Below are 25,791 nucleotides of genomic sequence, written 5' to 3' on the forward strand. Positions count from 1 at the left end.
GCACCATGGTTCAGGCGGTGCTACCGAGGCCCAGGCTCCCTCGCTGAGGCAATGGGCAGACACTGGCCACAGAACAGGTTGATTACTTTAATAGCAAAGAGCTGAAAAATGTCAGGTCCCACAAAGGAGAACCTGACCCAAGGCCCGCAAGGCATCTCCACCCCACAGGGGTGCGGGCTGGGCCAGGCAGGGCTGAAGGCAGCAGGAATGGGAGTAAGAGACCAGGCCCGCTGGAGAGGCCCTGCTAGGGTGGGCAGACCGGCGGGGGAGATGTAGTGTAAGGACCGGGCAGGCAAAGCCTCTTCAGGTCTTGTTGAGCGTCCAGAGCGGATCCAGAAGGCTGAGAGGGTCATCAGTGGGCCGGGCAGCCCGTAGGCCCTGCCCATTATGGGCCTGCAGAAAGTTCTGCTTACTCATGCGCTGCTTCCCTCGCAAGGAGCTGTCCAGAGAGAAGGCCTCGGGAGTTAGGGAGGCCAACAGCTCCAAGGAGGAGGAGGGGGGCCCCACACTGGGGGCCTCAGGTACTGGCTGTTCCTCCTCAGGCTGGGGGGCTTCAGGCAGAGGTGAAGGGAGAGGGGGTGGGGAGGAGGATGGGAGCTGGGCGGACTCTGGGAGGCTGGCTGGTGGCAAGCCTGGGGGCTCTACAGGGACTGGGAGGCTGGTAGCCGGGGAATCCAGGCCCCCAGGAGGCCGGATGCTGAGTTTGGCGATGGTGGCCTGGATGGAGCTAATGGGCACGTCCCCGCCGAGGACCAGGTCCTGGGAATCCTGAGGAAGGTGATTCTGGGAAGACAGAAGTAGATGTACATGAGTCCACCAGGCTGTGGCTGTGCCCCCTTGCCCCCCGCAAGCCCCAAGGGCTCCCTACCTTCTGACTGATGCTTGTGCCGGCTGACGATCTGCCTGGAGGGGGCATGCCATGGCGCTGCAAGACCTGCTCCACGTGTCTCACCACCGCCTCGTGGCAGAACCGCAAGTGCAGCTGGAGAGGGCCCTCGGTTTGGTCAACAGCACAGGGCCTCCTTGCCCTAGGGTTGAGGGTGTCCCCCTGCACCGCCCCCAGCCCCAGCCCCACCCCTCCAGCCCGCCCCTCACTTTCTCCTGCAGCATGTGCTTCCTCTGCTGCCGCATGCGCCGCACCAGCCGAGGCAGCTCAGGGATCCCGTTCCCAGCCTCCACCTCCTGCACCGCCGCATAGAGCAGTGCAAAGGCTCCCGTGCGGCCCACCCCAGAGCTGTGGTGGGAAGGCGGGGTGTCAGCTGGGGCCAGGGCCCCCCCCCCCGACACCCCGCCCCTCACCCACCAGCCTGGGCCCCACCTGCAGTGCACGACGACTGGTGTGTGCAGGGGCCGCTGATGTAGGCAGTGTGCGTGCACCTCCTGGATGAAGCGCAGCAGGTTGCCAGGGCTGTCCGGCAGGCCCCTGCAGGGTGCAGGCCAGAGGGCTGTGAGCAGGGCCAGATAGATACCCTTACCCACCACCCCCACACACACCGGGGGGCAGCAGACGCACAACTCAGGCCAGGTGGGGAAGTGGAGGTGCACAAGTGAGCGCTTGAGGCTCTGGTCCCGGAACTGCAGGCTCAGCACCCGCTCCACATGGGTCTCGGTGGCACGGACGCTGCTCAGTGCCACACTCAGGGCACCATGTACCATGGGCTGTCCCCGCTCAGCAGGGAAGTAACGTGCCACCTTTTGCTAAGGGACAGACAAGCAAGGTGGTGAGATCTGCTCTTCTTCTGGGTCCCCTTCCGGGCACCCCCTCCCCTGCCCTCCTTGCCCACCCCCTCACCTTCTCCATCTCAGCCTCCGACACCAACATGACAATGACGGACACCTTCTGCTCGTGCACCATGAGCCAGAAGTCGGCAGCAGTACCGGGCAGCGGGGCCTGGGTGGCCACCAAGGGCGGGCAGTAGGGCGAGAGCCCCTCCACGCGACTGGCGTTGATGTAGTCGTCCTTGCCCGAGCGCAGCACCACGCGGTTACTATCGTAGGGCATGACGTCCTGGTGCCGGTTCTTCAGCGAGTAGCAGCGGGCGATAGCGATGGAGCGGCCACGGGCGTCATGTTCCTGTGCATCCTGCAGCTCCCGCCACATGGCGTCCAGTGCCCCAGTGTCCCCCAGCTGGCCTCGAAAGGCCTCCAGCTCCCGCTGCAACTGCTGCAGCCTCTCGGGGCGCTCGTAGGGGTCCCTCTCAATCAGCCGCAGGGCCTGTGGCCGGCGGCCCTCAGCTGCATCCACCTTTGTGGGCTGCAGCAGGGGCTGCCCACCCCCAGGAGGCTGTGTGCCCCCGTGCTGACTCTCCGGGCTGGAGGATAGCAGGTCTGCAGCTGCAGGCCCCCGGCGCACACATGGGGGCGGCTCTGCTGCGGGGGCCCGAGGCGGCACTGGGCCAGGCCCTGGTGACGGGGCAGGTGAAGGCACTGGGTGGGGGGTAGGGGCGGGCTGGCCGGCAGGTGAAGGGCCTCTAATGGAGAGCGGGGTAGCCTGAGGGCCCAGGGGCCTAGGGGCCGGGGCAGGACCATATGCCAGGGTGGGATGGGGAGACGGAGGTGGCCCGGCGCTAGGGAAGGGCAGAGCCCCTGAGTGGGGGGGCAGTGCCCCCGAGTGGGGGGGCAGAGGGTCCTGAGAGGGGCCTGGGTAGAGAGGGGTGTGCAGAGGCGGTGTGGGCTGTCCCAGGACACTAGGCTGAGGGGCAAAAGGGTAGGGGGGTTGTGGGGGCACCCGCCCCTGAGCCTGGGGTGGGAAGAGGTTCGGATGCTGGAGCGGAAGGGGCTGCTGGGGGGGCTGGGGTGTGAATGCCACTCCTGTGGGATGGGGCTGGGGCCCAACCCTGGGGGCCGGAAAAGCTGGGGGAATCCCAGGAGCAAAGTGGTGCTGGGCAGGGGGAGCTGTGAGGGGCGGCTTGGCCCCCATAGGGTAGGTGTAGGGTGTGGGCAGCAGCTGCGGCTGTGGTGGGGGCACTGGGAAGCAGGGCTGGGGTGGAGCGGGGCTGGGGTTTGGCCGTGGAGCAGTGTGGCTGGAGATGGGGGCCTGGACACTATCCACAGTGGTCGTGGCTGGCCGAACCCCCAGGGCCATCTCGGGTCCTGAGAACTGGGGAGGAGGGGCAGAGGGCAGACCTGCAACTGGCGGGGGTGGTCCTACCCCCCCATAGGGACTGCTTACCACACCGTGCTGTGGGGACGACCGGGGCACAAGTCCCAACTCTGGAGTGTAGGCAGAGGCAGGGGCAGGGTAGAGAGCAGGACCAGGGGCCAGGACCACAGCAGGGGGGCCTGGGGCCTGGGGGGGCCTGGGCTGCAAGCCCTGGGTGGGGCCTGAGTAGGCACCTGGAGGTAAGGGGCCTGAAAGATAGTGGGGTCCTGGGCCCACAGAGCTGGGGAAGGGGCTAGGAGGAAAACGGAGGACGGCAGCAGCGGCCAAGTAGGCATCAGGTGGCCGGGGAGCAGCCACCATTTCAGGGGGCAGGCTGCGCAGCTCCTCAGGCAGGTCTCCTGTCTCCAGCACCTCGCCCTCCTCCCTCCGGGGCAGCAGTGGCTTTGGGGCTGTGGGCCGAGGGGGTGGCTTCTTCTTCAGCTCCCTACAGAACAAGGCCAGGAAGGAGCAGAGAGTGGAGCCGGGCCCCCACCAGCCAAGCTGGGGCTGGGCTGCAGCTGCCCCGAGGCCACACCCACCTGTCCAGGAGCTGCTGGCGGGCAGCCTCGCGGGCCTGGCAGGTGGACTGGGCCCGTTCCAGGAGAGCAGCCACCTTGCTCTCCAGGTCCGCATAGAAGTCCTTGCCCTCCTGCGACTTCTTCATCAGGTCCTCATAGGCTTCGTAGGAGGCCACCAGGGTCTGGAGTGTGGAGTTCCACCTGGCAGGCAGAAGGGCCAGCAGGAGGTGAGTGGCCAGGCCGAGCTCCAGGTGGGAGTCTGGGCTGGAGCACAGGGCCAGACACTGACTTTTGGTCCAGTTCACTGAGCACCCGCCGCACAGCTGCATACTGCACGTTGGCCTCCGTCAGCGCCCTCAGGACATTGTCCTGGGCCGCCAGGTTCTGCTCCAGGTATACCCTCAGCTGGTCGTACTTCTTCAGCTGCTCCTCAAACAGCTTCTGGGGGGGCAAGGGGGGGGTGGAGAGCAGATACTCAGGGCCTCACTACTTCGGGGTGGATCCCAGAGTCAGAGACTGTCCCTGGCCCACCAATCCCACCTTCATCTCTGAGTGGTCCGTAGTAACCAGGGAGGCCGTGATATCATCCTTCTGGATCAGCTCACGCAGCTGCTGCTCTAGGGACACACGCTGGTCCCGCATCTCCTGCACCTTGGCCAGGATGCGCTTCAGGTTCTGCAGCACAGCCTTGTCCTCTGGGTGCAGCAGGGGTGGGTGAGACCCGAGGCCACAGCTCCACATCCCTTCTCAGGGGCATGGGATGGGGGGTGGGGTGGCTCACCAGGGGTGAGAGCTGGCGTGGGCAGAGCAGCCCGGACCTGGTCCAGTGGCCCGCTGAGCAGGCGCAGATTGCCGACGTGCAGATTCATGGCACGGTGCAGCTCGCTGTTGGTGAATGAGGCCTTCTCGTGGACCTCCATGTACTTAGCCCAGTCGCGCCTCACCTCAGCCAGCTCTGCCTTGGAGCCTGCCAGGCTGGCCCCAGCCTGCCCCAAGGCCTCCTGCAACTTCTGCTCAAGCAGCTCGTCCTCCTCCAGCAGCTCCCGGATGTCCTTCAGGGAGGCCTCCACATCCGTGAACACACCTGACAGCACTGGAGAGTGTTTGTGGAAGGGGAACAACAGCTCCTGATGCAGGCACACCAGGCACCCAACTTGCGCCCGTCCCCGGGGAGACAGAACCACCCCCATGGTCAAGGGCTTGTGTGTGGCCCCAGACTTGCCGAGCAGGACAGATACAGGGTGCAGGGATCTACAGAGGCATGAGGGCGGGTGCTGGCACCTCCTCTGTCCTTAGGAACAGGGTCCATGGAGAAGGCCACCACAGAGGACTCCACTCACTTGCTTCTCCCCCTTGCTCACCTTGCATGGACTGGACAAGGTTCCTGACAGTGTCTGGCCGGACACTGAGAGCTGCACACTTCTCCATAAGCTGGGGTGGGATGTGGCTGTACGCATCAAGGTTGTCCACAGTCTCAGGGTCCAACTGCATTGAATCCATGAACTGACTGCAGGGGGGTTAGAACCAGGTGGGCACCGACCCAACTCCTCCCTCCCTCACCACTGAAACTAAGTCTGAGGTCCTAGCAGAGGCAGATCAGCCTCTTGACCTCCACCAACAGAGTCTGGCCTGGCCCCACAGAACACACCCAGGGCACTGCTAAAAACAACAGGCCACAGGAACATCACCCTCCCACGCCAAGTGACTGCCCCCTATAAATCTAGCACCCAAGACCATGAGCCGGAAGGGCTGAGCTAGGAAACCTGGTACAAGAAGACATTCGCTATTCCTCTCCCTGTGCAAGCAGCACTGGGGACCCCGCAGAGGTCTGCTGTGTACCTCCCACGCCTCCCACCTCCAGCCCTGAACTCACTCCAGGACCTCATTCTTGTCCTCAATCTTGGCCATCATCTCCCGAAGCAGCTTGGCCTTCTCCTCACTGCCAAAGTGACAAAGCAGTTGCTGGAAGCCTGAGTCTTGAGACATCCCAACCCCATCTGTGCTAAGACCAGAGCTAGCCATTCCCACCCACCTGTACAGTGATGAGGCTTCATGAGCAGCCATGGGTACCAGTTTGGCAAAGATGTCAGGGCCCGTAACAGCTGGGTCTGTGGGGTTCACTGGTAAGGGCTTCACCAAGGGGGCACCTGGGAGGGAGAGTAACAACTGTAGAAACCAGGCCCACACAAGCCTCTGGTCTGCCTCTGTTCTATACTCCCATCTTCACCCCTTCCCAATCCTTGGCCCCCCCTCAGCTCCAGACCTTTTACAGGCTGAAGGGTGTCCAGTGCTGGGACAGCCTCATGGTAGATGAAGTCATTGTCCTTTTTGGCAGAATTGTACCTGGGGTCAGAAAGGGAAGTGGAAAGTCCAGCAATCAGGCCACTGCTCTCAGGTAGTGGCTTCCTCCCAACAATGCAGAGGGCCAAGACCCTTCCCAACAGGAAGGAACCAAGGCCATCCCCAGCCCCATAGACTCACTTGCCCCCAATGACGTCCATTGCAAAGCGCAATGCATCTTGCACAGTGTCAGGCTGGCCCTGTAGGACAGAGATGGGAGGGGACTCAACACCAATCAAAGCCAGAGTGAGGACAACCCGCAGACCCACCAGACTCTTCTTCAGCTTTACCTTGGCCAACTTGATGGCTTCATTGAGCTTGTCCAGGGCACTCTGGAAGTACGCGACCTGTGGGGAGCAACAAGCAGAGCCTGGTCCATCCTTCCCTCCTTATGCCACTCCATTAAGCCCTGCCTGGCTATGAGGTGACCCACGAGACCAGAAGCTGAGGAAGGAGCCAGGCACCAGCCCAGCCAAGAGTACACAGCCCACTCCACCTTACAGCTACGCCTCCCACCAGGAGTCCCCACTGGCCGGGAGCCTGTTATACCTCTGCAGTCCCCTAGGGATGAGAGGGTAAAGCAGATGGAACAACACAAAAGAAAACACCAGGCCTACAGTCAGGGGGTGGCCAAGCATGTGGGGGTGAGGGACGGTGAGGAGAGCCTCCTCTATGCTATAGAGAAGGGACCCCTCTAGCACCTCGTGAAAAGGCTGGAATCAGTCGAATCCTTCCCTGCCACGGCTCACTCACCCGCTCACCGAACTTCTGCTGCTCCTCAGCTTGCTTTCCCATGTGCAGCTGGCAAGAAAGAAGAGAGGCCACTACTTATTCCCCAAGCTGTGGACACCCCAGCCCACCCCACCCCAGCGGTCACAGTGCTCGCACATGAGCCACAGCTGCAAAGTAGTAGATCTTCATCTGGACAAGCTTCTTCCAGTCCTTCTGGATCCGGCCCAGCAGTGAGGCGGTGTCGGGGTTCTCCAAGGCCCGGCATGCTTCCTTGTAGTAATCCACCACCTGGGAACCAGGAGGGGGTCAAGAGTGGGGATCAGGAGTAAACTAAAGGCCTATTCTCACAGTCCCTTGGGGGCCATGCCACCATCTACCCCGTCCCTACCTGTGCACTGATGCGGGCCACCAGAAAGCTCTTCCTGTTGTCCAACATTGACTTCTCCAGAAGGCACTCCTGAGCCTGGCCCTGGGTGGACAAATGCAGGTGCAGTCATTCATTCACCCAGAGATCTTACCCTCCCCATCGGAACCAGTGAGAGATACCCTGCCCTGTCCTCTCTCCTCTAGCCTTCCTACTCCAAGAAATACTGCCCTACTCTGATCCACCTGGGGCTTAAAAATTCAAAGCCAAGGCCCCACTGTTATGTGCACAGGGCCTGGTCCAGACTCCAGTGCCAGCTGCCCCCTCCCCTGTAGTGAACTGGGACCCAACAAGGGCACTGCCTCACCAGCATGAGGTTGACATTGAGAGTGAGGATCTGGCGGCTCATGTCAACGCTGTAGGCATGAGGGAAGTGCTCACGCAGATAGGCGAAGGCGCCTGCTGCACACTGGAAGTGGGTACAGGAGACCTTCATGCCCTGGGAGGGGAGAGGAGGAAGATGGCCAAAGGCAGAGCCAGAGAGCTGCCCAGGTCCACTCCCACGGGACAGGATGTAAACTCTGGAGCTCTGGAGATGAAGAACACTCAGTACCTCTCCCTGTTATGTCCTATGTCCCGCCCATCGCCCCACCTCTCCTCACCTCCTCAGATACCCGCTTGTCCATGGCCCCCAACATGGAGTGCAGCGCCCCTGGGAAGTCAGAGGACACAATGTCAGAACTAGCCTGGGGCTGCTCTCAGGTTGCCCCACGCCTTTGTTGAGCATAAGGCAGGAGGGGCAGTGCTGTCACTCATGATCAGGGAGCTGGTCCAAGGACACCCAGAAGGAAAAACTCACAAGTCCAGCCCAAGCCCCTCTGCCTTGCTCTACACCAAGCTGATGTGGGGGTGGAGGAAGGAAGAACTTCCATACATAGCACCCAGCCAACAGGTCCAGTCTTGAAGCCCCAGGGATGCCTATATAGGACTCGAGCTCCCCAGGATTCTCCCTTGAGCCACACTGAGGCTAAGTCATCAGGGTTGATAACAGGGTTAGTTGAGGCCATCCTTGTTCTCCTGACTGGTGCAGCCCAAAGCCATAAGCGGGGGTCAGAGTGTCCGGTCAAACAGAGGCCACCACTCCTGGCCAGAGTACACAGCAACACCACATGGTGGCCATCCCAGCGGAGCTCCTCCCCAGCATGGTGGCTCCCCTTGGCCCATAAAAGAGGTGCTGACAGAGCTATGAGGAAGGCAGTGAAGGGGTCAGAACCCAGGGGTCCTCTGCCCATGAACCCACCACCTTTGTGACCTGCTGAGCTGAGATCCTGGGTTGGCAGGGCTGGGAGATAGGACCATGGGGAAAGTGGTAGGCAGCTCACCAAGGTTGTAGAGAATGCAGGCCTGCTCATACTTGATATCCTCATGGGCCACAGACTTGCCAGAGAAGATCTCAGTCCTGCAGACATGCCACCCACATCATCTTAAGGAAAGGAGCCGGCTAGGGCCTTGAGGCCAGGTGAGGGGACCAGCCACCCCAGTGCAGGTCAGAGGGATACCTAAGGAGACCAACCACACCAAGCCACTCCCCATCCTCTGCAGCGAGGAAGAAGGGAGGGGAGGGGAGGGAAGGGAGGGCTTGGGACATCTCCATCACCCAAACACCCTGGGCTGCCCGAGGCACCCTTCAGGCTCTCCCCAGCCCTGCCTGCCAGCTCTCACCAAGTGACAGGAACAGCAGCCTCCTGGCCTGAGCCCATGGGGACCCGACTCTGCAGGTAGTGGAGCTGGCCTAGGTACTTGCGGAGGACACTGCAGCCCTCAAAGTCCCGTGGGACACGGACAGCATTCTGGAGGGTGGATGGGAGAAGCAGGCCTGCCATCACTTGGGGTAGAGTACAGGCAGGTCTGTCTGCCCATAGATACCCAAGAAAGAAATCTGCATCTGAGCTAGGCAACTGCACACTCCAAGGGATCCAGAGACAGCCCATAGCTATGCCTGCAGCTGTTCAACAACCACCCCACCAGCCAGGGCTGGCTGAGTCAGTCCCACTTCTCCCAAAGGCAGTTTTATAACATGCATTAAAAATGTTCATGTACTTGATCCTGACCCACAGTTCTGTATCTAAAACATACAGTAAAAGACACCCAAATGCTTGGTGAGCATACAAGGATATTTATCACAGTAGATTATTAACAGGGTCAAATACTGGATGCCACCAAAATTTCCATTAAACAAGACTGTTTAAATAATGTCAAGACTACCCACAAAAGAAAATACCCTATAGCCACAAGGACCCAAGATGAGAGTATTATGTTTAAATGTTCATGATATATTTATTGAGTCAAAAAAAAAAAAAAAGTAACAGATGAGCAATATGATTTCATTTATGTGAAATCGTATAGAAACTGATAGCCAACTAGGTACATACACAAGATTCTAGGGTATACACCAAAATGTTAAGTGATTACCACTGGGTAACAGGGTTTAAGTAACTTATCCTATTCTGTATACACATGTAGAGACATATATTTCTTTGTATTGCTTATTCTTCATATTAAACACTTTCACCTTTTTCCTATTATTTTATCATTTAAATCCAATTAACATACAGTATATTATTAGTTTCAGAGGTAGAGTTCAGCGATTCATCAGTTGCATATAACACCCAGTGCTCATTACATCACGTGCTCCCAACACTCAGTTACTCCATCCCCCTTGATCCTCCCCCACTTTTTTAAAAAAATATTTTTTAATTAATTAATTTAAATATTTTATTTATTTATTCATGAGACACACACACACACACAGAGAGGCAGAGACACAGGCAGAGGGAGGAGCAGGCTCCATGCAGGGTGCCTGACGCGGGACTTGATCCTGGGTCTCCATGATCACGCCCTGGGCTGAAGGCGGCGCTAAACCGCTGAGCCACCTGGGCTGCCCCCACTTTCACTTTTTATTAAAAACAATAAAGCTCTTCCCATTTTGGGGAAATAAATCAAAGCAGATGAACCCCGTGCTCAAACAAACAGAAGAGCAGACAACCTACTCTCCAAGAAGCACAAAACAAAGGGACAGGCTAGCAGCACTGTGAACACTCTCCCCCACCTGCTGGAGAGAACCAGAGTATCCCCCCACACATACTCCCAGAAGACTTTAGCAGCCAGGGGGCCCAGCAGAGAGCTGGCCAGCACTGGCTAGAAGAAACCCTTCTTGGAGGATACCACCCTCCAGAGCTGGGCTCCAAGGCCCTGCCAGGGATGCTCTCAGAAGAACAACAGGGCAGAGCTAGCCAGCACCAGTTACACTCAACAGCATTCCCTAGGACCTGTCTCCTCTCTGAACAGGAATGTAAGCTCCCTCAGGAAGCAGCCTCCAGAGGGCCCAGAGCAAAGATGAGGCCCACAGCCACGTATACTGCTAAGGTGTGACTTGTCCCTCAGACCAGGACTTCTGGAATCAGTCACTACCCCCTCCCCATCTTTCTCTGCCATAATCAGATACCACCTAGAGTTAACATTTTCCTTTAGGCTGAGCCATTTTTCAAAGTGGAGCCACATCCTAAGCAGTCACCTCTTTGCAACAACAGGGTTGATGTTATAGTTACATTTTTTTTTTTTAATATAAAGCCTATACAAAAAGATTAAAACAAAAGATTTGTCTTTGTACTTCCTAAAATCATCTTTGGGAAACAATGAAAGCAACCCTCCCTCTAAGCCACACAACTCCACTGGCACTTTTTTGTTTTTAAAGATTTTATTCATTCATTCATTCATGAGAGATACAGAGAAAGAGGCAGAGACATAGGAAGAGGAGCAGGCTCCGTGGGGAGCCTGATGAGGAACTCTATTCCAGGACACTGGGATCAGGCCCTGAGCCAAAGGCAGATGCTCAACCACTGAGCCACCCAGGCACCCCTTCACTGGCACTTTTAATCCAGCCAGGAACTCCCCTCGTCCCACTTGCCCTGTTCTCTAATACCTGCACGTGGAGAAGCTGAAGCGAGCAGGAGGGTCAGTAAGGAAGCTCTGAGACCATGCCACTCCTACCATTCCCAGCAAGCCCCTCACCATGCCTGCCAGCTTTATGCTCTATAAATCAAGAATTTACCTCAGAGTTGCACCTGGAAGGTGTTCTTAGAGACAACTCTTCCAGCCTCTGCTTTACCGATGAGGAAACAGGCCAGATTGTGAGCAGAGCCTACAGCTCCCCAAGATGTATCCAGCTTCCATTTCCAGGGGGCACCTGCGTGGCTCAGTTGGTTAAGCATCGGATTCTTTGTTTCAGCTCAGATCATGATCTCGGGATCATAGGATTGAGCCCTGCATGAGGCTCCATGCTCAGTGCAGAGGCAGCTTGAGATTCCCCCCTGTCCTTCCCCCATCTCAAGCTCCTTTTGCCCCTGCCCCCCAATGTGCTCATGCTTTCTCTCTCCCTCTGCCTCACTCCCTGCTAATAAATAAATACATCTTAAAAAAAAAAAAAAAAAAAAGATCTGCAAGGGGACTCATGTGCAGCTTCCTTAATTGCAGACTTTCACTGTTGAAACTCTTGAGTAAATTTTTCAAAAATAAAATAAGCAAACTGGCACTTGGCCTTGATACCACTGTTTCCACAATCCTGTAGGCAGGAGAACAACTTCTTGCTTGAGAATTGCACCTACATCAAATCTAGATCTGGGGAAACCTGAGTGGCTTAGCGGTTGATTGTCTGCCTTTGGCTCAGGGCATGATCCCAGAGTCCTGAGATCAAGTCCCACATCAGGCTCCCTGCATGGAGCCTGCTTCTCCCTCTGCCTCTTTCTCTGTGTCTTTCATGAATGAATAAATAAAACCTTTAAAAAAAAATCTTCTAGATCTGGTTCCCATACTTGTTGCTCCATAACTGTGTCTCCAATGCACCACCATATGGATGGTTGGGACCACACCACAGGAGGCTGAGGGAGGCATTTAATAAGTCCTATGGAAGCATGAAGGCTTTACCCAAGACTGCCTAATGAAACCACCACTCCAGCATCACGCTTCCTGGATCCCTCATGAAGCCTCTCGTTCACTGGGCATCCTTTTTTTTTCCCCCTAACCCTCAGAAGAATTTGGCTCCTCTGTCCTCTTCCCTGCCACTGGAAGCTTAGCCCACTGCCAGTGGTGCCACACCAGTGCCACTGTGCTCAAAGAATCTTATTTAGAATGTCACATAACAGGCAGCCCGGGTGGCTCAGTGGTTTAGTGCTGCCTCTGGCCCAGGGTGTGATCCTGGAGACCCGGAATCGAGTCCCACATCAGGCTTCCTGCATGAAGCCTGATTCTCCCTCTGTCTGTGTCTCTGCACCTCTGTCTCTCATGAATAAATAAATAAAATCTTAAAAAAAAAGAATGTCACATAACGCCACAAGAACTTTGCTTTCTTCACTGTTGGATCTACAGTACCTAGATCAGTACCTGAAATTAAGAAAACATTCAACAAATGTTTGCTAATGGAATAAATAAAAAGCATGACTGGAAGTCCAGTATATAAATAGGACAGATAAAGAGCTCCTCTTAGTTCTCTATTGGGTGATCAAGCTTTGCCCCCAGCAAGAGCTGAGCTGAAATTATTCAGTTTTATGTCATTCTTATTCAAAAACTGGGAAAAATGCTTTCTTCATATTAATTGCAGAAACACCATTTGGTTATTGGTCATTGTTTATTGCTAAGGAGCAAGGGTTAAGAAAGGTTAGAAACATAATAAAATTTAAGCAAATACTGTAACAATTAAAATAATTTAGTCTATAGTGTTTTGGCAATGTTATTTTAACTTCTCGCTTTTTAAATAAAAATGAAATGTGTAAAATCACAATGACTGTGGGAATGACTGTCTTGTTCTTTATATTTCTCTTATTTTCAAAACTTTCTATAGTTTTTATGATCTGTTAATAATCAGAACACCAAATGAGCAAATGTGCAGACACCCCTGCCCCTATGAGACAGACATGAGCTGCTAAGAGCCACTGCTACGGGCCACTGCACCCCCAAATGCAGAAACAAGCCCTCAGACACGGGGTACAGCAGCCAGCACTGTGCTCAAAGCTGATACCTCAACACCAGAAACAAGTCATTTTCACAATTATTAGCAATGCTCTGGAAATGCCTAATTCCAAGAAAATAAGGAGTACAACCACTAGAAAGAAAGCAAAATCATTATGTGTTTATGCTATGACTCAAGAACTTGGAAAACCCAAGAAAGTGAACTCAAGGGATCCCTGGGTGGCGCAGCGGTTTGGCGCCTGCCTTTGGCCCAGGGTGCGATCCTGGAGACCCGGGATCGAGTCCCATGTCGGGCTCCCAGTGCATGGGGCCTGCTTCTCCCTCTGCCTGTGTCTCTGCCTCTCTCTATCTCTCTGTGTGACTATCATAAATAAATTTTAAAAAAATAAAAATAAAAATAAAGTGAACTCATAAAGAAAAAAATTAAAATAAATTGCTCAGGGTGCCTGACTGGGTTAGTCGGATAAGCATGCAAATCTTGATCTCAGAGTTATGAGCTGAAGCCCCATGGTGGATGTAGAGATTAATTAAAAATAAACAACAAAAAACAAAAAACAAAATATATTGCTCAGTTACTTTTCTCTACTGTAAGAAGTGGAAAATATAAAAGAAGAAAGGGGAGGAATATTCAATAATAGCAACAACAATAAAAAAAAAAGTCCGGAAATAAACTCAACAAGTTATGTGTAAAACCTACATGAAGAAAACTTTGAGGAACTCCGGGGGTAAAAACGAAACAAAATAAAAAGCCCTCCTATGTTTCCATCAGTGCTCTTGGGTGACCATGTGCATTGTCAATGAGCAGTAATATTCTGAAAGGAATCTTTTTTTTTTCTGAGATCTTAAAAGGGGACTTAAAAAATTTGGTAAACTACATTGTAAATAGAGGTACTGCCATCTAGACTTTGTTGTTTCATGTCTAGAGCACAGGCAAAGTAGATTTAGTATAATTCTTCAGGGCTCTCGGATTTTCAGAATGGTAAATGAGTACTGGCTATAACTTACAGTCACAAGCTGCACTAGCCCCCAACAAGAGAGTCAGCCTATCCTTTGAAGCTTTGAAGCCAGGCATTGACTTATCCTCTCTAGCTGTGAAAGTTCTAGATGGAATCTTCTTCCAACAGAAGGCTGTTTTGTCTCCACTGAAAATCTGTTGTTTAGTGTAGCCACTTTCATGAATTATCTTCCAGATCTCTCCATCAGCACTTGGTGCTTCACCTTGCACTTTTATGTTACGAAGATGGCTTCTTTTCTTAAACCTTGTAACCCGGGCAGCCCGGGTGGCTCAGCGGTTTAGCGCCGCCTTCGGCCCAGGGCCTGATCCTGGAGACCCAGGATTGAGTCCCACGTTGGGCTCCCTGCATGGAGCCTGCTTCTCCCTCTGCCTGTGTCTCTGCCTCTCTCTCTCTCTCTCTCTCTCTGTCTCACGAATAAATAAATAAAATCTTAAAAAAAAAACAAAAAAAAAAAAACACCATAACCCAACTTCGGCTAGCTTGAAACTTTCCTTCTGCAGCTTCCTCAACCTCTCTGGGCCTTCATATAATTGAAGAGAGTAAGGGCCTTGCTCTGGACTAGGTTTTGGCTTAAGGGACTGTTGTGGCTGCTTTGATCTTCTATGCACACCACTCAAACTTTCTCCTCATCAGCCATTGCTGATGTGTTTTTATTATCATTCATGTGCTCACTGGAGTAACACTTTTAATTTCCTTCAAGAACCTTTCCTTTGCAGAGCAGCCCGGGTGGCTCAGCAGTTTAGCATCGCCTTCGGCCCAGGGCGTGATCCTGGAGGCCCGGGATCGAGTCCCACGTCGGGCTCCCTGCATGGAGCCTGCTTCTTCCTCGGCCTGTGTCTCTGCCTCTCTAATGAATAAATAAAATTAAAAAAAAAAAAAAAAAAAGAACTTTTCCTTTGCATTCACAACCTGACTAACTGGTGCAAGTGGCCTACCTTTCAGCCTACCTTGGCTTTCAACCTGTCTTCCTCACTAAGCTTAATCATTTCCAGCTTCTGAATTATTTTTTTTTAAGATTTTATTTATTCATGAGAGACAGAGAGAAAGAGAGAGGCAGAGACACAGGCAGAGGGAAAAGTAGGCTCCATGCAGGGAGCCCAATTTGGGACTCAATCTCAGGACGCCAGGATCACGCCCTGGGCAAAAGGCAGACACTCAACCACTGAGCCACCCAGGCGTCCCTAGCTTCTGATTTAAGATGAGAATGTGAGACTCTTCCTTTCACTGGAACACTTAGAGGCTGTTGCGAGGTTATTGATTGCCCTAATATCAATACTGTTGTGTCTCAGGAAACAGGGAAACTCAAGGAGAGAGAAAGGGGAACAGTGGATTGATTGAGCAGTCAGAACACACCGAACATTTACCCATTAAGCAGTCGGTCTTTTTTCTTTTTTTTTTTTTTAAGATTTTACTTATTTATTAATGAGAGAGATAGAGAGAGAGACAGACACAGGCAGAGGGAGAAGCAGGCTCCATGCAGGGAGCCTGATGTGGGACTCGATCCCGGGTCTCCAGGATCACGCCCTGGGCCGAAGGCTGAGCCACCCGAGCTGCCCCAAGCTCTTGGTTTTTTTTTTTGTTTTTTTTTTTTTAAGATTTATTTATTATGATAGACACAGAGAGAGAGAGAGAGAGAGAGAGAGGGGCAGAGACACAGGCAGAGGGAGAAGCAGGCTCCATGCCAGGAGCCCAACGCAGGACTTGATGCCGGGACTCCGGGACCACGCCCTGGGCCAAAGGCAGGCGCCAAACCGCTGAGCCACCCAGGGATCCCCAAGCTCTCGGTCTTAAAAGGGGTCTGCAGTGCCCCAAAACAATTGCAACAGTAACCTCAAAAATCACTGATCACATATCACCCTCACAAATACAATAATGAAAAAGTTTGTAATATTGTGAGAATTACCAAAATGTGACATAGAGACACAAAGTGAACAAGTACTATCGGGAAAATGCACCAATAGATTTGCTCCATGCAAGACAGCCTAATCCTTCAATCTGTAAAAAACACAGTATATCTAGAGGCTCCTGGCTGGATCAGTTGGTGGAGCATGTGACTCTTAATCTTGACGTTGTGGGTTCAAGCCCCACAGTGGGTGCAGAGATTACTTAAAAATAAAATCTTCAAGAACGCACACACACAGTATCTGTGAAGTGCAATAAAGCAAAGCGCAATACAAGGTATGCCTATACCACTCTAATAGAAAAATGGACAAAAGATATTAGCAAGCTCTAAAAGAAGATATGTAACAAACACATTAACAATTCTGAAACCGGGATCCCTGGGTGGCGCAGTGGTTTGGCGCCTGCCTTTGGCCCAGGGCGCAATCCTGGAGACCGGGATCGAATCCCACGTCGGGCTCCCGGTGCATGGAGCCTGCTTCTCCCTCTGCCTATGTCTCTGCCTCTCTCTCTCTCTTTCTCTCTCTCTCTGTGTGACTATCATAAGTTAAAAAAAAAAAAAAAAAAAAAAAGTGAAACCTTACTATTAGCCAAATAACTGAAAATTAAAATTAAATACCCCTTTCACCTACCAGATTGCCAGAACTGAAAAGTAACAGCAGGAATAAGCATGTACCATGCTGGAGGTGGAAACGAAAGCAAATGCATCCTGTTCACCCACTAATTCCTACAGAAACAATCCTGTAAATGCCCAAGTATGCACAAACATGGATTATACTTACAATGGTGAAAACTGAAATAACCTAATGTTCAATGAGACCAGATGGATTAAATCACAGTGCAATGTAATGATCACAAGACATGAAAAATACTACTGTTCTATGTTCATTGATAAAGAAACAAATCTACAATGCGCATTATATGAAAACACATGGGACCACTGGGTGGCTCAGCAGTTGAACGCCTGCCTTTGGCCTAGGGTGTGATCCTGGAGTCCCAGGATCGAGTTCCACATCGGGCTCCCTGCATGGAGCCTGCTTCTCCCTCTGCCTGTATCTCTGCCTCTCTGTCTGTGTCTCTCATGAATAAATAAAATCTTTAAATAAACAAACAAATAAACAAATAAATAAATAAATAAAGCTCAGACTAAATAAGCTCTACAGGCAGTGTAGGATCCTAGTGTGTTTTTATATAGTATACACAGCTGACACTTGAACAGTGTGGGTTAAAGGGTGCTGACCCCCATGTTAAAAATCTACTATAATTTTTGACTTCCCAAAAACTTAACTACTAATAGCCTACTGTTGACCAGAGCCCCACTGGAAACACAGTCAATTAACACACATTTTGTATGTTATATACATTATATATTGTATTCTTATAATAAAGTAAGCTAGAGAAAAGGAAACACTAAAGAAATCATAAAGAAAATACATGTAAAGCCTGTACTATACAAAACCTGCATATAAGCGAACCCACACAGTTCAAATCCCTGTTGTTCAAGGATTGACTATATAAAAATTATAAAATATATACAAAAATGAGAAGGATTTTTTAAAAACTGTCCTTTTTAAGCATTTTCAAATTTTTTTACCATTAACTTTGCTGCTTTTAAAGAGGAAAAAAATATTAAATTAACAACAGTTTCAGGTGGTTTCTTTACCTCCCTACCAAGCAGTCCTGTTTACAAGTGCATAAAAATACTATCCTCCTACCTGTCTGAGCAACTCCAGCTTCTTCAGTTCCTCATTGTAGGCTTCTGGGTTCTCTCCATAATTTTTTAGGACAAACTAGAAAGAAAAAGAGAAAGAGAAAACAACTTAAACCATGAATGCAGAACACTCCCCTGCTCTCACTCCTGTCCTGAGTCCTTGGCAGTCACCAGTCTAGATCCACAATCACGAGCCTATCTCCCGGACCACTAGGAACTCTACCTCAAAGATGGAGCAGTGCTAAGATGCCTCTACCTTTGAGCAAAATAGAAAATAATGCTGGGCGACTTTAGGTGAACACCCTGACTGGTCTTCATCATGCTGCAGCCCTCTCTGTGAAGTCCAGGACTCTGGCAGCTCAGGAAGCAGGGGAACTTAGCTGGCTGAAAAGGGATCCTACTGAACATCCCAATAGGCCACAAATTCAAGCCTCCCTCAAGGACTAGACCTTGCTGTGTTCTGGGATTACAACCATAATCCTAATCCAACCACAAACATAGGCAAGAGATACCAAACAAGAGTGGGAGTGCAAAGCCTTCTTTGCCAGCTTTCCAGGCTAGGATATGGCAACACAGAATAAATAATTTACATCTTCCTCACCTTGAAGAAAGGCCTGCAGGTGTGTGTTGGGAATGATCAAGATAGAAGGAAAAGTCAGTGCCCACATCAGATAGGGGACTGGCATGCCTGGCCACAACAGCACTCACCACCTCAGGAGCGGACTCTCTCAAAAATGAGCAAACTCATCAGTCTGGAGGCACAGCCTGCATCAAAAGACCCCTTGTTCACCTAAGGTCAACAGACTAAGGCAGCTGGAACCACCCCGTTATGGTTCCTATTGGCTGACTTGCCAATCTAGGGGGAGCCAAATATACCCATTCCACAAACACAAAGGGCAGTGATGCCCACCTCTTCTGCTGGTTTTACCTCCTGCAAATCCCGTGTGTCCATGAGCTCTCTTCTCTATCCTGTTGCCACCCCTTTAAATGTGCCCCTTACCTAGAGGCCAGAGTTCTCTTTCTAGCAAACTTCACTGTCACTGCTAACTTCAAAGCCTTCTGAAACACACACACACCGGGGGAAAAAATAAACCCAAACACTTTTCTCAGGTTAGTGAGATTATGAGAAATGAGTTGCAATCTAAAGAGAAAAATTATCATCTGAAAAGGATGTGCAACAATGGCTCTCCAAAGCCTCCAATCTCTCCTATGCACAGAGTTCCTGGCCCTTCACAATCAGCTCCCAATTGCCTTCAAGGGCTGTCTTCAAGTGACTCCTGGGGACGCCCAGCCAACAGTCCTGTGGAACTGCTGCTTTCAGGTCTCAATGCTTGCCCACATGTTGTCCCCTCTCCAATATTAACTCAGCTGAGGAACGCCTGGGTGGCTCAGCGATGGAGTGTCGGCCTTCAGCTCAGGGCTGAATCCCGGGGTCCCAGGATCGAGTCCCGCACTGGGTTCCCTACGGGAAACCTACTTCTCCCTCTGCCTATGTCTCTGCTTCTCTCTGTGTCTCTCATGAATAAATAAATAAAATCTTAAAAAAAAAAAAAAAAGACTCAGCTGAAATGTCAATCCCTTAAACTTTAACTGCTGCTCTCTCTACATTCTAAACATGCCTTCACCAGACTGTGCCTGGCACCGTGGCAGGGTCATGCCAGTGACACCCCTCTAACCCGCACCAAACAATGAGTGCATTGGGAATGGTAGGAGCCTTATCAGATGTGTCAGATGGTCTGCAAATGGTGGCACTTACAGGAAATTCAGAGGATGGGTGAACAAACTGAAAATACTAAAAGGAGGCACTCAAGAATATTCAAAAGCTGGGACTTCTGCTCAACAGTTAACCCAGTCTCTGAAAAGAATCAATGTCATGGTGGTGGTGGGGTAAACAGGAGACCAGTCTAGATTTTAAAACATTAAAGAAAGAGAACTAAATTCAATATGAGAACCTTGACTGAATCCAAATTTGGGGAAGAAAAAGTCATAAAAAATATTTGGGGGGGGGGGGAACGCCTGAGTGGCTCAGTGGTTGGGTGCATGATCAGGTCAGGGCATGATCCTGGAGTCCCGGGATCTAGTCCCACATCGGGCTCCCTGTGTGGAGCCTGCTTCTCCCTCTGCCTATGTCTCTGCCTCTTTCTTTCTATCTCTCATGAATAAACAAATACAATCTTTGGGGGGACAAAAATTGGGGGGAGGGGCACCTGACTGGCTGTGAGTAGAACATGTGACTCTTGATCTCAGAGTTATAAGTCTGAGCCCCACATTGGATGTAGAGATGACTTAAAAATAAAATCTTTTAAAAAATGAAAAAAATCTTTAAAAAATGCTTTGGGGACAATAGGTGAAGTTTTAACATATAGTAGAAAAGTTTTGTGGATTTTCTTATGTGTGATGATAATATGGTTACACAGGAGAATGTCCTTAGTCTTACGATGTGCTGAGATGTGTATAACTTACTTTCAAAGGTTCACAAGATACATACACATGCACGTAAGCACATACATACACAAAGACACAGAGAACACACAAATATGGTGAAATATAATTATCAAAACTAGGTAGAGAGAATTTTATTATTATTATTTATTAAATTTATTATTCTTTCAACTTTTCTGTACGTTGGAAATGTGGAAAACAAATATTTAAGAGTTGCTGAAGAATTAAACGGTACCTGAAAAACACTTTCCCCTATATCCATAGTTCTTAGCCTTTTTCTGAGTCCTTTGAGATTACAAAAGCCATAAAAGAAATCTCCCTAGAAATATTCAACTATGCACAAACCCAAAAATGTGCAAACAATTTTAGTTCACACTCTGAAGCCCATTCCTTAGGCAGGTCCATGGAAACACACATAAAACTAAGTCCCACATATAGGACTGTTAATAAATACAATATATACTTTGCTACTGAATTTCAAATGAGATTAATTTTATTAGGACGCCTGAGTGGCTCAGTGGTTGAGCATCTGACTTTGGCTCAGGGTGTGATCCCAGAGTCCCGGGATCAAGTCCCACCCTTGATGTCAGCAAGCCTAAAACCAAATTACAGCCCTACTGCACAGAGGAAGAGAACAGACCTTCGTCCCTGCCTAGCCTAACCCCTATTCCACATCTCATCTAAACAATATCAGCAAGGACAACTCATGTTACATCTCCCAGTGGGTGCTAGAACTAGACTAGGTCATTCAACCAACACTTGTAAAACATTCTCCACATACAGATATTTATTACTTCCCGAGTAAAGGGAAGAATCTGGAGTGAAATGGATACAGGTTTTTGGTGTATAAGACTAAAGTCAGAGAAGAATGAACTAGACAATACACGTCATTTGTTCCTAAAGTCATCCTGTGTAAAACATAAGTAGGCAGACAGGTTTGGTAACTCTAAATCTGTGATAAGAGAAAAGACAGGTCACCCAACACCAGAGGTAACTGGCAATGTCCCTTGCTCCTCACTGCTGAGGAGGCAGGTCCCCTTTTAGGCCTCCAGTTGTCTCATAATCTTTTCTGTGTATGTTGCAAGTGATTCAAAGGAGTCAGCAGCTATCCTATGAGAAACACGGAAGGGGGGGGAATTCCACAAACCTAAAAACCAGACTTTCCCTACATGTGAATAAGAGGAACAGTAACAAGAGGTAAGAAGAGTGTGCACTCTGTGGTACAGACAAGCTGAGTGCTAAGACCTGTCTGAATTTGGAGTGTCATTCAATAGCCAGGCAGCTGGGGAGCTATGGTTCAACCAGAGTAATGAACAAGAGGAAAGGAATTCCAGTAAGGACCAGAGCAAGAGCAATGATCAGATGTGGAAGGAAAAGAGGCTGACAGTTCCTAGAGGAGAGGCCTGAGGGAATGAATTAGAAAGAGGCAGGCTGAAGCCAAGTGGTGGCAGGCCTTGAATAGCAGGCAGTTTCTTTGGAGGAACCTGGTGGAAAACGGAGAGGAACCTGGTGGAAAACGGAAGATTTAGAGATCAATCCAGCCAGAGTGGGAGTGGGGGAAAGGCCAAGGAGTCACTCAGATGGCAGGGTGGCTACCACATGATACATCTTCCCTTGAGGATGGGTTACCATGTGGATCATTAAAAGATAAGCTCCCTGAAAGCAACAATTTTTATCATTACACACAGCCCTGAATTCTCAGGGTTGGCACATACAGTCACTCAATAAACACTTGCTCAATGAATGAGTCAGAGATGATGTTAACACCTAAGTCCAAGTCAGTTTGATTTATGCTCCAGTGCAATTGATTAGGGAAAGGTGTTTGGCACCAGAAAAGAAAACAACAACTTCAAATACCAACACTTGTCACCAAATCACTCAATGATGAAAAGTACAAATCAGCCTTCATCAGTTTCCAGTGAGTCAGCAATCTGGGCTCAGGTAAGAAAGTGCAGGGACGGGATGACGGTGGCTTAGCAGTTGAGCACCTGCCTTCAGCTCGGGGCGTGATCCTGGGGTCCCGGGATCGAGTCCCACGTCAGGTTCCCTGCGTGCAGCCTGCTTCTCCCTCTGTGTCTCTCATTAATAAATAAATAAAATCTTTAAAAAAAAAAGGAAGTGCAGGAACAGCAGCATTTTTCCACTAAAAAATTACATGGGCCGCGGTATTCAACCCAAAACATGGCGCTGCAGTTCAAAACCAGCTTGCTGTTCTCCTGGCTCTTATTTTACATTATTTCATAATTGAAGGCATGTCCATCAGCAGCAGAAAACAATACTAATCATTATTAAAGGTCTTTCAACAGCCCAGGCCTTACAATGAAACAAACCCTTTCAGCTATCCGGAAAACTTCAATTCATCCTGCAAAGGCTAGTCATCCCACCAAGGCTTCTCTGATGGCCCCTCCTTAGGCTGGTACTTCTGTACCCTACACATATTCTTCCACTGATATTGCCATTTAATTTTTAAGTTTCCTCTACTAAACTGAACTCCATGAAAGAAAAACAAACAGAATTGTCTGTTATTCATCTGTATTACCAATACAGATGTGTTCAACAGGGTGACCTCAACAGAATCAATTTTTACCCCAGTATCCTAACTTAAATTCTCTCAGCTCCAAATCATTGGTGAAGGTTCCCATGGTTAAGAGAAAGGATAGAAGAGGACAAGGGTAGAGCAAGGGCTCAAGGGCTGGGGAAGAGTCCAGGTCAGGAAGAGTTCCCAGGTTGCAGTGGCTTCTGCAGTCTCCTGTAGGAAGAGCTCCAGGGTACCCATTTGCAAGCCCAGCCTACCCACAGGTTGTTAGTCCTTTTCAATGGGTTCATGCAAATACATGCCACAATCACAGGCGGCATCTTCCCCAATCCCCAGGAGGAAACACAGAAAAAGAGCTGAAGTCTAGGAAATGAATAGTCTCTTCAGTATTTAATACCACCTCAGGCTAAATGGCTAGTGAGCAACTACTTTCATGGAGACTCAGGAAGGCTTCCAGGGAAGTCATTACTCACATAAAACCTTGTTGGTTAGGTAAGAGTGACCAGAATATCAAAGGCTAAGTTTAAACAAAAATATCTCCTAGGATTTTCTGGGCTGAGATTTTATCCACTGGATTTCCATAAATTTATGGTCACCATGACTAAATTCTCTCTCAAATGTCCTTATTTGAGCAGTATTTTCCTGAATGCCAACTGTGTAGAGACAACCCCGCTAGGCTTCGAGGAGCAGGGAGATGCCTCTCAGGTCACTTAAAATTGAATAGGAGAGTTAAAACATAGCACACAATACTAACACCAGGAGAAGAATGGAAAAAAGGATTCAGAGAAGGGGAAGTTTAACCCAAATCAAAGAATTAAAGAGCACTTTTGGAAGAGAAAGAACTTAAACTGGACCTTGAAAGATGGAGAGAATCAACCTAAGAGATTAAAGAAGGGCCCTATGCCCATCCCACACGACAAAGAATAGGGCACTTCTGGGTGGGAGGAATTCCACAACCAAAGGCACAGAAGAGCAAATATACAGAGAATGTTAAGAGAACAGCAAATGGCTGACTGTGAACAGAACCTATATCAGAAATACATAGATCAAGGGGATGCCTGGGTGGCTCAGACGGTTGAGGGTCTGCCTTCCGCGTGGGTCATGATCTCGAGGCCCTGGCATCAAGCCCCTCATCGAGCTCCCTGATCAGGGAGTAGTCTGCTTCTCCCTCTCACTCTGCCCCTCCCCCTGCTTGTGCTCTCTAGTTCACCCGGTCTCTCAAATAAATAAATAAAATCTTAAAAACACACACACACACACACACACACAGATCAAACATACAGTGGGCCTTCAAAAACTACGGAAAGAACTGTGGTTGGTCGGGGAGAACTAAATGGGTTAGAGCTGAACTAGAAAACAAAGTTTTGTTGTGTTTCAGGAAAACTCATCTAATTGTACTTGTATGAAAGAGCAGATGGCTAGAAGGCCAAAGTCTGGGGAAGAGGTAACAAAACTCTTAAGTTTTAGATGAATCCAATTTCCTGTCTTTCTAAACTACTAAAATCACGAGGATGCCAACCTGTAACGACCTGGTTGTTCCTGTTTACTTCTGCTCTGACCCAATGCTCTTAGGTGGCCCTCCCAAGGCTGAAGTCTCAGAGGGCACCCGATGCTCATTCAACACACCTGGCCCCCCTCTCTGTACCAGCCCCACCTGATCTCACCACACAGGTCCCCTGCCTCCATCACCACCAAACCTGCCTGGGTCTCCTCCGTCCAACTGAAGGTCCAAACACGACTGCTAAGGCTTCTCCAGGAGCTACAACGCTGTCTACCCCCTCCTGACAATTAAGAAAAGCAGTAACTCTCCCAAAAAAATGACAAGGAATTGTATCTTTTGGCCTAAGGGGGCTCCCGAATATGGTTCTTCTTAAGAGTCCAGAGAGAACTGCACCAAGTGTCAGAGAGACCCCAATCGCAGAGGTCAGGCATTCCTCTGGCTCCCGCCTTAACACACACACATGCTGAGCCATCCCCGGCGCTCGTCCCAGGCCGGTCCTGGAACGACAGACAGCGCACGCAGGGCACAGTTCAGAGCAGACGGCCAGGGCCGCCCACCTCTCCCCGCGAGGCGGTCCCGGCGTGGAGGACGGGCGGGGCAGAACCAGGTCCCGAGCGTCACTCGGAGGAAGTGCGGTGCCTCGGTGGGAACCGTGGATGGCCGGAGCAGAAGTCGGGAAGCAGGTTTCGACGGACTGCGGGTGCTAGCCCCGAGCGGGCGAGGAGGGGACAGGAATGTCTGCGGGGGCGGGGGGGAGGGCGGGCTGAGGAAATCCAGCGGAGGCCCCTCCCGGCCTCACCCGACCCCGCGACCAGGGCCTAGGGAGATGATGGACGCGCAGGGGGCGTCACGCGCTGGCAGACGGCGCTACGCGGGAGAGATGGGGGGAAGGACTTACTTTCTTCACGGCCGGCTGGAAGAGGAAGTCTCCGGCCTCCTTCAGGTCCAGCCAGATCATGGGCATGCGGGGCACGGCCTCCATGGCGGCTGGCGCCCGCCGGCCACCCGGCCGCTCCCCTAGCTGCCCCAGCTGCTGCCTCGGCCGCGCGCCCCGCCCCTCCGCGCCGGAAGCCGCTCGTCACGCGGCGATGAAAATTGCACGCAGGGCCTCCTGGGAGATGCAGTCCCCGCCCGCGCAGCCTTGCGGGCTAACCGCAGCGGCCGTTGCGCATGCTCAGTCTCCTCCGCAGGAAGGGCGCGGAGGGCGACTGTCCAGCCCCCGGAGAAAGGGTTTCTGGGAGTGATAGTTTTCCTGCACGTAGCTGCGAAGCCGGCGCGAGCTGGTTTTCCTTTCCCGGCCGGCCCGGGGGACCTGCGGGCCTGCCTTCCGCCTCGCCTCGGCGCTCCTATCTCGTGGGAAGGGCGTTAGAGAACTCACCCAGAAGCTTGAAGTCCCAAGTGGAGCGGAAGGACCGAGAGGGGAGAGGCAGGTGCTCGGATAGAGAGAGCGTGGCAGGTGGGCCGCCCTAAAGAGGTGACTTGGAAACAGCCCTGAAGGAGGGACCCCCGGGCTGGGTAGGACATGGGGCTGAGAAGACAGCGAAGGGTTTTTATCCCAAGTGCAGA

The 25,791-nt window shown here is 51.1% G+C and overlaps 1 protein-coding gene across 4 annotated transcripts; it reads right to left on the bottom strand.

Moving 5' to 3' along the window:
* Positions 1-67: 67 nt before the first annotated feature.
* Positions 68-25,290, bottom strand: PTPN23 (protein tyrosine phosphatase non-receptor type 23). 4 transcript variants are annotated; one of them, XM_077859091.1, is made up of 26 exons: positions 25,124-25,257; positions 24,426-24,505; positions 17,751-17,825; positions 8,819-8,946; positions 8,479-8,555; positions 7,759-7,808; positions 7,464-7,595; positions 7,121-7,201; positions 6,889-7,020; positions 6,754-6,801; positions 6,291-6,347; positions 6,142-6,200; positions 5,924-6,003; positions 5,693-5,807; positions 5,534-5,599; positions 5,022-5,167; positions 4,442-4,753; positions 4,201-4,355; positions 3,950-4,101; positions 3,682-3,861; positions 1,793-3,587; positions 1,514-1,698; positions 1,319-1,423; positions 1,096-1,234; positions 869-982; positions 68-783 (listed from the first exon to the last, which is right to left on the bottom strand). In XM_077859091.1, exons 4-26 carry the CDS (start codon positions 8,854-8,856, stop codon positions 304-306), a joined length of 4,698 nt encoding a protein of 1,565 aa, XP_077715217.1. In that variant the 5' UTR covers positions 8,857-8,946; positions 17,751-17,825; positions 24,426-24,505; positions 25,124-25,257; the 3' UTR covers positions 68-303. The 4 variants fall into 4 exon arrangements, with proteins under 4 accessions (XP_077715217.1, XP_077715216.1, XP_077715215.1 ...); XM_077859090.1 differs by lacking the exon at positions 24,426-24,505 and having other exon boundaries at positions 3,950-4,098; positions 25,124-25,290; XM_077859089.1 differs by lacking the exon at positions 24,426-24,505 and having other exon boundaries at positions 25,124-25,290.
* Between the last annotated feature and the right edge of the window lie 501 nt (positions 25,291-25,791).

This window comes from Canis aureus, chromosome 19 (genome assembly GCF_053574225.1).
Source record: "Canis aureus isolate CA01 chromosome 19, VMU_Caureus_v.1.0, whole genome shotgun sequence".
In the NCBI taxonomy this organism is placed as follows: domain Eukaryota; kingdom Metazoa; phylum Chordata; class Mammalia; order Carnivora; family Canidae; genus Canis; species Canis aureus.